The 11894-nt window shown below is 38.0% G+C and overlaps 1 protein-coding gene across 1 annotated transcript in view; it reads right to left on the reverse strand.

The window, feature by feature from the left end:
- The window catches only part of PNLDC1 (PARN like, ribonuclease domain containing 1), a 29098-nt gene continuing 17204 nt past the window's right edge, over positions 1-11894 (reverse strand). Inside the window, exons 12-19 of the mRNA XM_029286350.1 lie at positions 11016-11071; positions 9821-9885; positions 7470-7523; positions 6983-7025; positions 6079-6175; positions 3139-3314; positions 1294-1392; positions 1-73 (exon numbers count right to left, since the gene is read on the reverse strand). Of these exons, the coding sequence (XP_029142183.1) occupies positions 1-73; positions 1294-1392; positions 3139-3314; positions 6079-6175; positions 6983-7025; positions 7470-7523; positions 9821-9885; positions 11016-11071 (663 nt within the window). The remainder of the gene's footprint in view (positions 74-1293; positions 1393-3138; positions 3315-6078; positions 6176-6982; positions 7026-7469; positions 7524-9820; positions 9886-11015; positions 11072-11894) is intronic.

The following is an 11894-nucleotide window of genomic DNA, read 5'->3' on the forward strand; positions in this document are numbered from 1 at the left end:
TTACACACGGCAACTATAAGACCCTCCAAGCAAGAAAGCCAGCAGAGACCAAGAAGCCACAATGCCACATATTCTGAAAGGGCATAAAAATATAAACATAAATGCAATTTAATCAAGAGTTAAAAAGCTTAGTTCTATCTGCCATAGATTCAGTTTCACTCAACTTTATCATTCAAAATGGGCAACTTAATTACAAGGGCATTACGCAATGGTTTAGATATTCCATGCTTTAGTTATTGTATAAAATCAGATAATTCCCAAAACAGCTTATAGCATAAAAATCTTTCAAATATATTAAGTCATATTAAGTAAGCCATTTTAAATAAAGCCAGTTATAATGGAATACAGTATCCAGTTAACACAATCCTGTTAATCCTGAGAATCTTTCTCAGATTCTCTACTTGCTCAGTCTTCGTCTTCACTACTTGAAGTAGCAAAATAAAATGAATACACATATAAAAAGAGTTCATGACCTACATCTGCCTTCTTCAAGCAGATTCTTCCAAGTATGTTGGAATACAGCTCACCTCAGCCTCGGCCTGTGCGACTGTGGAGGCCAGAGATGATGAGAACCGCATTTCTTACTCCAGACCAAATATGGCTGTATATTCATTGAACCATTAGAAAGTGGCTGGAACCATGCTTAAGAGTGCATTATCAATAAAGCTTAAAATAAATTCTGCAACTCTTTCAACCCTGATTCTGTTCTACCTTCCCATGGCTTTAAGCACTGTATTTCACTGAGGCTAAGGACTGACAGGTTTTACACTGGTAAGATCCCAACTGTATTCCACAAACAGTGCAATTTGAAGATGGAAGTGTTTTTGATATATCAATTTAACATCTTGAATAATTAAGCCCCTAAATGATGCTCTCCGGGATGGAAACTTAACAGTTACACATAGTTTGAGAATTATCTCATAAGTTCCCGATGGCAGAAAAGGCAATTGGGGAAGTGTATGTCATACTAGTGTACGTAGCTGTTCTGTCTCCAACGGGACGCACAGCTGAGAATGTGAACCTGAGCGATGCTCAATAAGCTTTTAATCATTCATATTTTGAAGACTGATGCCTGGCCAAAAGAGAGCAGTGGAAAGTAATCATGCCAGACAAATGTGGCACACTTCTCTTGAAGAATGTACTTCCAGTTGAGCAGTTGCAGCCAGATGCAGACTGCAACAACTCAAGCAATTAAGCAGGGATAGATTTCTGCGTTTCAACACCCAGACTGAATTCAGATAATGTTTTGTAAATGGCCATTTCAAAAGGTAGCATAAAGTCAAGCTTACTTACTGTAGGAAGCTAGTCACTTGTGGAGAATGCTTCCAACGGTGATACACGGAAATCTGTAGGTTAGGATGGGCCTTATATGCTTTCAGAACTATCCTGATGCTGTAAGAATAATTTGAAGAGGAAACTCAGCTTGCTGGCTAATCTACAGCAAAGAAGAATGCTTCATACAACCAAATAATAGCTTTGCTACCAAAAGAAGCGGGCACTAATCAATGCTGGGAAACTGTTGCCTCAGCTAGTGTTCCTCTTGCCTACAAAATAAGTCCCACTCTTAGCCAGAAGAAGTCTACAGCCACCCAATTAACCTCCATGTCAGTGGTTCTCAACCTGTGGGTCGGGACCCCATTTGGGGTCGATCGACCATTTCATGGGGGTCGCCAAGCAAGGCTGTCTGCCATTTTTTTGTCTGCCATTTTTTTTGTCCGCCATTTTTTCCCCTTTTCCGGCGGGTACCTTACCTCCCTTGGGCTGGACCAGCTGGTGGTCGGCCTGCTCCGTCTCTGCCGCTTGCCAGCTACGCCTCGGCCGGCGCAGGGGGCGGAACTACACATGCGCGGCGCTCCCGGGCAGGGAAAGTCCTCGACTTACGACTGGTTTAGTCCTCGACTTACGGCCGGTTTAGTCCTCGACTTACAACCGGTTTAGTCCTCGACTTACAACCGGTTGGGGTTGCGGCATTAAAAAGGTTGAGAACCACTGCTCCATGTAACCCTACCAAAACATGCTTGCTCACATTCTCACAGCGCAGAGGGTTTATATGTTAGCCCAGGGGTAGTCAACCTTGGCTCTTTTATGACTCTGGAATTAGCTGGCTTAGCTGGCTCTGGAATTCTGGGAGTTGAAGTCCACGAGTCATAAAAGAGCCAAGGTTGACTACCCCTGTGTTAGCCCTTTGTCCTGAGGAAAAGAAGACTCCACCTTTCTTTCCCTCAAGCTTCCATCTTTTCCTTTTTAATTGTTCTTTCTAGGCCAAAGCAAAAGACCAAGAGGAACAAACCCACAGCAATTTCTCGTCTTCTCCCGCAAAACATCACATTTCCTTTAAGCCCATCTTCATTTCCCTGTTTTGTTTTTAGGATTAAAAATTAAAAGCCCAAGCAGGGCACTAGCATATAATATGCTTGGTTCAGTTTGGCCTTAATAGATTTATGAACCTGTCCATTCTGGCACATAAGCCATGGTTTCCTCAACCAATCTTTAAATCACTGACGAAGGAGGAAATAGCTGCAAAAGAAAGACTCAGAATTGTTGAGAAATTATCAATAATTTGTTCTTATTCTTTGAAGCTGGAATTTGAACTATTTAAATTTTTAGATAGGTTCCAGATAGTACATAACTAGAAAGTGAAACCATTTAAAGAAAACCAAAATATAAGGACAATAGTCCTAAGATGTTTGAGCATGTAGAGACAATTTTAAGATTTATCCATCTTTCAAATATGTTTGACAGGTTAATTCTCATATTGTTTGGGAAGAAAGAAAATATTACTCATAAAATCATAAAGTTGAAAAGGATCTTAGAAATTATCTAATTCAACTTCATGCTCAATGCATGATCCACTAGAGCAGGAGTAGGCAACCTTGGCTCTTTTATGACTCGTGGACTTCAACTCCCAGAATTCCTGAGCCAGCTGTGCTGGTTCAGGAATTCTGTGAGTTGAAGTCCACGAGTCATAAAAGAGCCAAGGTTGCCTACCCCTGCACTAGAGCCTCACTGGCAGATGATCATCCAACTCTGAAAATTCGTATCAAAAGTGAACATACAGTGGCAGCCTGCTGCATAGGCTGATAGCCCATACAATCAGAAAGTTGCAGATTCAGGGGCAATTGGATTTTAATCACATACTCTTTAAAATTATTGGCGAGCAGGAGAAACTGGTTCACTCTTAGCCGACAGACATCAAACCTACAGAAAGTCCTCATCTCTTGATGAATCTGCTCTTCAGTTACCCCATGCCACCCCTTCACAGTGGCTAATAGGAGGGGGGGACGTGTTGTCAGGTCATCCAGGCCAGAAAAATTCTGAGGAAATAATAAATTTTCAGTTATCGAGAGCATCAGAAAGATGTTTCAAACTATGAATTGAAATATTATGGCATTTTATACAAAAGAGATACAGGCTGTGTGGTGATGGGAACTTACAATTAATGTAAATATTTTTTTAAAAACAGCGATGAGCATATCCTTTAAATGCCGTCTTGCTTATTAAATATACTTATAACATTTTGATGGCAAAAATCTAAGTCCAGTGGACCTTGGCTGATCTAAAGGAAATGTTGGTCAATACTCGCATGGAAAACAAGTAGGAAATTCCAGAGCTACAGATTAGGAAGGGACATTAAAAAAAAAAACATTTGGGAAGAAGGTAATACTGTAATGAACCATTTCTCGTGTCGTTTGTACTTAACAGAGCCTGGGAACACAGAGGAGCCATCAAGGCAATAAAGGGAGGAAGCAAAGCCATTAGAGAAGAAGAGATTCTGGAGTCCAGGGAAAGGGGAGAATTGTGAGAAACCAACTCAAAGTAACTAGCTTTCTTTTTTTGCCCCTCTTAAGAGACACGCAACTCTGGGCAGCTCACAACAAAAGTAAAAATAAATAAATAAATAAAAAATTAAACCACAAGGAAAAACCTGGCACTTCAGCCATTCTCCTCCAATGCAACTAGGTATTACACTAGGTGTAAGTTGATCTGGAGAATTACTTTGGCAAGCTTTCAAGGTTACCCGACTGGCATTAAAAATCTCTCCAGAAATCCAGGTGGTACTTGTTTTTTTAAGTTTGGTAGCTTCAGAGGGATGGGCAATATTGCTGCAAAACAAATTGCATGGCCTGATCCAGAAAACCACCAAGAACTGAGTACAATTCAAAGGCATCATGCCATCACAGACTGCAACAGTTGGAAAAGATCTTGAAGATAAGCTATTCCAACTCCCTGCCCTGGGGTTTCTACTACTAAAGCAGAATCTTTATTCTCTTCAATAATGCTACATGGTTGGGAATCCTGGATTTGATATTCAGGATAGGTAAAAACACACACTTGGCAGACTGTAGTCCTGAAAACATGAAATGTAAATGTGAAACATTTAAATTTAAGAATCAATGCTCTTGGAATATAAGTTCAGTATGGGGCTATCATATGAATTTTTAAAGGAAATTTGCTTTTAGAGATAAATAATGACTAATCACATGAGTCTGTAATTAAGGATGGCAATGTAGCATCGGTATATTTCCCACTGAATTCCAGACTGTAGTTTGATCCTTTCCATTTTAAAAAAAGTTACATAATGGAGTTGGTTAAAATATTTAAATACTGAGACCTCACAGCAAGACAGGAGTCTTCTGTCATCACTACCCTTTTTTCCTTCACATATCGTATCAAAGGAAACAGTATACTGCTGCATGCTGAACTTCTGTCCAGCCACATTAAAACTCAAAAACAAAGAGGGAGTGGAGGGGAAAAAAACAAACCTCTGTGACAAGAGGGTGGGGGGATAAAAATGACAACGAAAACAGTGAGAAGGATAAAAAAAAAAAATTGCATGCTGCTCAGATGCCCATATTTAGAGAAAACAGAATATTGTCAACATTGGAAATTAATGACGTTCCCAAACTTCATGATAGTCTATTTTAGGTGGGTCCCTGGAAACACATTTACTCAAAAGACCCTGGAGATTAAATCAGATATATTTGAGATGAAGAATGTTTCTCTATGCAGAAGGACTAGGGCAAAATGTTTAGTCAAATGTTGCAAACTAGGACATGTAGTCAACTACCTTTATTATTGTGCTGATGATGATTATTAATCAGAAAAGCTGGACATTTACTTCCTTCCTATGATATGAACAACATGTATGCTGCCCATAACACTATCGTAATAAATGATCCTGTTTTGCCTCCTTGCCTATATAGGGAGGAAGAGAAAAAAGCAGGGGAAGAGAAAGAGAGAGAGATCCTCAATTTCACAATTTCTCCCACAACAGACACAAGCTCTGTAAGGTAAAAGGTAGGCTCCTCTGGCTACAAAAATCATGTTTCTTCACTACCCAATAGAAAAAGGGGGAGCGCGAGAGGAATCTGGTATAAGCAATTGGTGATGTGGAGAAGTAATTGTTTTAATGTTTCTTTTTTCAAATTCTGCATATAAACATCCCAGCCTTTCACTGTGTAGCTATTACAAGCCTCCTGCCCCAAAACTACTTCTCCCTGAGGCCCACTACATAAGCCAGGGATGGGGAGCTATGACCCTCTTACGATCTGTGAACTTCAATTCCCAGAATTCCTGCGCCAACATGGCTGGCTCGGGAATTCTGGGAGTTCAAGTTCACAGACCATAAAGGGGCCATAGTTCCCCACTCCTGTCATAGACCAATCCCTTAGGATTTTAGCAGATGATGGAGGAGCAGCCTTTTTCTGCCTGGGATAGAGGGTGACCATAACTCAGCTTTGTACTCTGACTGAAGACTCACAGAGGACATTGCTTGTGATGCTGTGGCATCATTGTGGCAGCCAATCTAAAATAGAGGGACTTTTTGTTCTTATTTTTTTGATTTTGAGATGGCTCTAAGGGACAAAATATGCAACCCAATTTGGGGATGGGAGATGGGGGAATTTAAGGAATACAATTAGTTCCTTGATGAAAGATTTACTACATCCATTACAAACCCCCTTCCCCAAGGAAACAGGGTTCAAATGGTTAGCCCTGCCCATTTCAAGGGAAATCTGAAGCTGCTCACCCCAGCCTGCTAGCTTATCTCTTGTCATAACTGGCTGATTTCATACTCACAATTTTCTGAACTCCGCCTCGAATTAAGTTCACCTGATTCACATATGCAGCTAATACATCAATGTACTGAGAAAAAGTGGGTGCTGCTGTTTGATCACTAAAAGAAAAGAAATAAGGCGAGTTTTTAATAATTTTACACAGTTGCATTGGAGAAAGATACCATGACTGCAGGGTCTAAATGCCAAATTTCCATTTGGTGCTTTTTGTCCGGCTTAAAATGTTTGCTCTTTGAAAAAAAGGAAGAAAAATAGACAATTTGCACCTTTTTAGCCTAATAATCATCATATACAATATTCCAGTATGCCTTCTTCGGTTTCATTTTTTTTGTAGTTTTTGAACGATCAAATCCAAGCTTAATGCTTCTTTTTCAAACAAATACCTCCAATACTGTAACCTTTCCCGTACACAAAAATTGCTCCATTTTTCTGTAACCTCAGCTGATTTATTCATGTCCTTTTTCCAAACCTACAATACCTACCGATTTTACCAGAAAAATACATATCATTTCATGTGTAGTACAAATATGGGAGAAATTTATCCTTTATCCACAGCAACCAAACCTAATGATTCAACAAGCAATCCAAAATTCCAAGGCTGTCTCTTGAATAGTTATCATTAATTCAAATCCTAAACGTTACTTAGGATTTTTGTCTCCTGCCATAAAAGAAATTCCTTTAAACTTCCCTCGGTGAAGAATATGACATTTGGTGTTGTGAATTTTTTTAACCACTGTAAGTAAGTTGGTGGGATTAGCAAATGTAATCAGCTCTCTGATAATTCTGACTTTCAGAATATTTATCAGTTATATAGATGTTCTTCAACTTCTAACATGAAACAGTATTCAGTAAAAAAAAAAAAGTATTGCCATTCACATCTATCATTGAAAAGTCAAACTGTTACTTACCCAGTTTTTCTGCAAAGGAGCAAATGAGCTATTTTAAGAAGAACTAGAAGAAAGGATATATATACAGTTATACCCATTGTTAGTTACTATTAGTGCTATGACTGGAAAAGTAAATGTGAAAACTGTTAAGTGAAAGAGAATGACCTTCCCCTACCATAATTCTTACAAAGTATTAAGAACTTTGGAAGAGCTTTGGGCCTTTGGAAGAAGTACAGATTTGCTGGAGGTGACAAGGATTTGCCCATTCAGTCATTCAGAATTGAGCCTGTCTTGAGGGCACCCAACTAACTAGCCCTTCAAGTATTCCCAATTGCAACAACTACAGTAGTAAGACCTTTTTTTCTTTTTTCTTTTTTTTTTTTTACAAAAAAAGCATTGGCTATAACTGTAAAGCCACCAGTTTTCCACCCCTTGGTTAGTTCATATCTGGAATTGGACAAAGCCTAAAAAAAGGAATACATCAGATTCTTAAAGATAAAGCACATACCTGCTCCACAGAGGAATGCATCATAGGCGGCCTCATGAGGACACTTATCTGTAGCTGAAAGGTTTTAAATGCAGAGAAAAGGTAAAGCTTCCCAGATAGTTTCCTGACGCTTTATTACATGATCTAAAATTTTCTTTTTAACTTTTCTATTGTTATTCTCATCCTACTTTTAAAAAAAACATTAAAAAAATGTTGGCCCAGTGGTTAAAATGCAGTATTGCAGCCTAACTCTGCATTCCACTGCCAGGAGTTCAATTCTGACCGGCTCAAGGTTGACTCAGTCTTCCATCCTTCTGTGGTCAGTAAAATGAGAACCCAGAGTCTTGGGGGCAATATGCAGACGTTGTAAAACGCCCAGAGAGTGCTATAAACCACTATGGGGTGGAATATAAGTCTAAGTGATATTGCTATTGCTACACAAGAATTTGATTACAATCTAAAATCAGGATCCAAGATCATATCCTCCACTGGCAGTTTGGTTTGGTGCTTAGTAATCAGACCAAAAGAGAGCTCCTTGAGAAATAAGGCAATATTCTGGACTTCCAGAAGAAGAAATGGCAGACAGAAGATGGCTCTGTTAAAAGGGGACCAATGCCACTGCACAGTGAAGATCTGTCAAGATGATCAGCTCTCTGAAACCTCTTCAAAACAAGGAATTGACTTGAGATCACCAGCAAGAGCTGCAGACAGCTACTCCTTTTGAGAAGACCTCAAAACATCAATCTGGTGGGTTTTAGAGCTCTGAGAGACAAGGGAATAGCCATCTTGTTCAAATCACAGACAGTGTCTTTGATAAGAAGCAAAAGAAGCCGCCCTGAGTCCTCCGGGAGAAGGGCGAGGTATAAATTTAATAAAATCAAAATCAAAATACTTCCTTTTCTAATTCCTTTCAGAAATTATTTATTAGCTGATTTTCAAGTATTAGAAATCTTAGAATCAACGAATTTGACAGCACCAGGTGACTTTTCTTTTATCCTTAGCAAAAGAAAGTTTTAACTACAAGTTTAAGAACTAAAAATAATAATAATAAACAGCCAAACAAGTGATTATAACTTTGAATTTAACAAGTCACAAAAGGACTAAGGGCCCAGATAAATTTGAAAAAAGGTTTTAGAATTAATTATAAAGAATCTTTCTCAGGAAAAAATGCTTTTGTTTTGATTTTTTTAAAAATAAGATTTTAAAAATTGGATACTAGAGGAAACTAAAGATTTCCAGTAAAGGAGAACACAAACTCGACTTACAATTACAGGATGAAGTGAAATAGTCTAGCATCAGACATACTGAAGGATATTTTTGAGAAATTGACTTAGAAATTAATATTAATAGTGTCAACAGAGGCATCTGCCTTGAAGGAGCGATCATGTCTAAAAGATGTTATGAAGGAGGAACAAGTTTTATCTGAGAAGAGAGTTAAAAGTGGATTTACAAATGACAGGCTACAAGAATGACATGGAAAAAGATGTTACACTAGACATATAAAAGAAGCCGGCTGATATTTTAATAATTAGAAAGGATATATGAACCATAAACTAAGAGAGTAAGCAGAATAATTTCTCTACAATGGATTTACAAAAAAAAAATCTTGTGACAAGGGATAAAGAAAAAAATGAAAAGAAACAATGTTTTGCAAAATTATTTGAATGGACTAAAGAGTAAGATTGTTAGAATTGAAAGTAAGTAATATAAAGTTGGTTTATTTGGTTAAAGTAAAGTTTATAAATGTAATTCACGGAGTAAAAATGGTTAAAAGATTAAAAGAGAAATGTTGATAAACAAATCTATAAACAATAAAGGGAAGAAAAGATTTGTTATATTTAAGAGGCGGTGATAAACTACTAAAAGTATTCATATTTGTTGTGATAAAAGTGGAAAGTCACTTCTTTATAAGTTTTTCTTTTTCTTTACTATATTTTTACTTTTTTGCTTTTCTATTTTTCATTTTCCTTTCTTTTCTGTGTATTCTACTTTTTATTCTTTGTTTAGTTTGTTTTTTTACTTTTATAATTATAATAGTTAATAAAACTATTATTTAAAAAAGAGAAAGTAGGTAATAGTCACACTCTATTAAGTTGACCTTGCTATTCCTTATAGATAAGGAATAAGACAGCAACAGAACAGATAACTCTGTAAAGAACAGAGGGGTAGCCGATACTCCCTTTCAAAGCATACCTGAGTGTCTCCTGCAATGAAGCCACCTGAACAGTGTGACAGCTCTCAGATTTATGCCTATTAATATGATCTTTTCTTCAAGACTATGGCAAATCTCTTCAAACTAAGCAAAGGACATTCTTTAGATTTACCAGTGATAATGGTTACATGGTAAGAGTTTCATTCCAAACCAGACCTACCGTATCTGAGGCAATCATCTGAGTGAAAGATCTCTGGACAAAGCTGGTCTGTTGGACTCACAACACTGTTAAGAGGGAGAAATAATTTTTAGTCCCTGCATGTTTCTTTCTGACAGTACTAATAATCTTCATTGTCTGGCTTTTCTTAAAAAAAAAAAAACTAGGTGGACTTTTTTTATAAATTGAAGGAAAGACCAGTTGAATGAGTGAATGTATAGTATATGTGTATTCATTGTGCTAATGTTTTATTGTAGGGGTAAGAATCAGGCCTAAAGACTCACCCTCCTTCCCCCTAATGGTTGGGACAACCTTTTAAGTTGGGCTTTGGGGAAGGCATCTGTCTCCCAATGACATTCTACTGCTGCACAATAGCAACTTTCTTTTCTTTTCATGAGGGGTTCAACCCCTTCCCTTCTTCTCTCCTCCTCCACTTCCACTCATATGGCTCCTTTGAAACAGAGAAATTGAGTGGGACTAGAATTTCTAGAATAGGCCTCCAGTGGTCAGATGTAAAGAACTCATACCGCTATTTTATACTCTCCTGTAACTTCTTAACCACACCATTTATATAAACTTTCTACTGTTAGAAACTATGCATATGTCAATCCTATAAAGTAGACCAGAATAAGAAACAAGCACTATGTAGGCCTAAAACTACTTTTATTAAAACTGACTACAGTAACACAATCTTGCAAGTATGAACATGTTCTGCTCAATCCTATTTTGTCTATCATGTGAAGTTTGTGTGTGTGTCTGGACGGATGCCTGGCTGAGACTTTATTGCCTCCAGCCCCCAAATCTAGGATTCTGCAACCTTTATCTCCATCAAGGTCATCCTCTTGACTGTCTACACTCTATAGATTTATGACCATGACATCAGCAAATTTTATAGATGGACTGACTTTAATGTTATCCTAAAATCTGCTGCTTGAAAGGACTACTTTACTGAGAACCACAAGACTTTTGGGCAAAACATTGGTTGTTTATTCCTCTTTCAAATGTCAAACTGAGCAACGTGCCATCTAGCTACGTCTAAATAAAGGAAATAGTGAAGATAAGAGTACGAAAATAAAACACCATTTGATTCCTGGGGATTTTTACTAGAATTCAATGAAATGAAATAGTTATTAAGATTACTAGTCATACATTTAGTGATTCAACAGGAAAGAGTTCAAGAAAGAGGCAAGTGGCTGACCTGCACAGCATTTCATACAACTCCAAAAGATAAGAAACTTGAGGAAACTGAAATTCCTGTGTTAAGAGGGGAAAAAAGAAACAAAAAGCTTTTAGGTGCCATGGATATGAATCAATTGGCAAGACAGTAAGAATATGGAAGCCAGATGGAAGGTGTGAAACCCATTGTGTTTCGGAATTTTCTAATCATACTGTCCTCGGGGTCTTCCCCTCTTACCTTTGTTTTCCTATGAGGAAAATAAGATTATAACCCATTTTACTATTACATTTTCTATCCTCTAAACGCAAGACCCTTAAATAAGCTTGGGATTTACATGCCCCAGAACTGATTTAACGTATGTTTATACTAGTTCCTCTAACAACACACCTCATCTTTATCAGCTACCCCTCCCAAAAACTGGAAACCTGAGAAAATAGGATCCTATGCTGAAACTCAAGAAAGGACAGCTCTACTCCTGCTTCTACAATGAGGATAAGTATTAATAATAATAATAATAATAATAATAATAATAATAATAATAATTTAATTTATATACCGCCCTTCTCCCGTAGGACTCAGGGCGGTGCACAGCATATTAAAACAGATACAAACAAAATACATCAAAAAACAAAAAAACCCCATAAAACCAAATTAAAAGCCAAATATTGGAAGCTGTGTGTCAATTAAAATTTTCTTAAAACCATCCCTACCTAAAATCCTCCCTAGGTCAGGCCCGCTTGCTGGAAAAGCCATGTCTTGAGGGCGCGGCGGAAAGTAAGGAGATCCGGAATCATCCGGATCTCGGGGGGTAGTTCGTTCCAGAGGGTGGGGGCACCCACAGAGAAGGCCCTCCCCCTGGGGGTCGCCAGCCTACATTGCTTGGCCGACGGCACCCTGAGG

This window comes from Protobothrops mucrosquamatus, unplaced genomic scaffold, assembly GCF_001527695.2.
Source record: "Protobothrops mucrosquamatus isolate PMUCROS unplaced genomic scaffold, P.Mucros_1.0 scaffold3409, whole genome shotgun sequence".
NCBI classification, from domain to species: Eukaryota; Metazoa; Chordata; class Lepidosauria; order Squamata; family Viperidae; genus Protobothrops; species Protobothrops mucrosquamatus.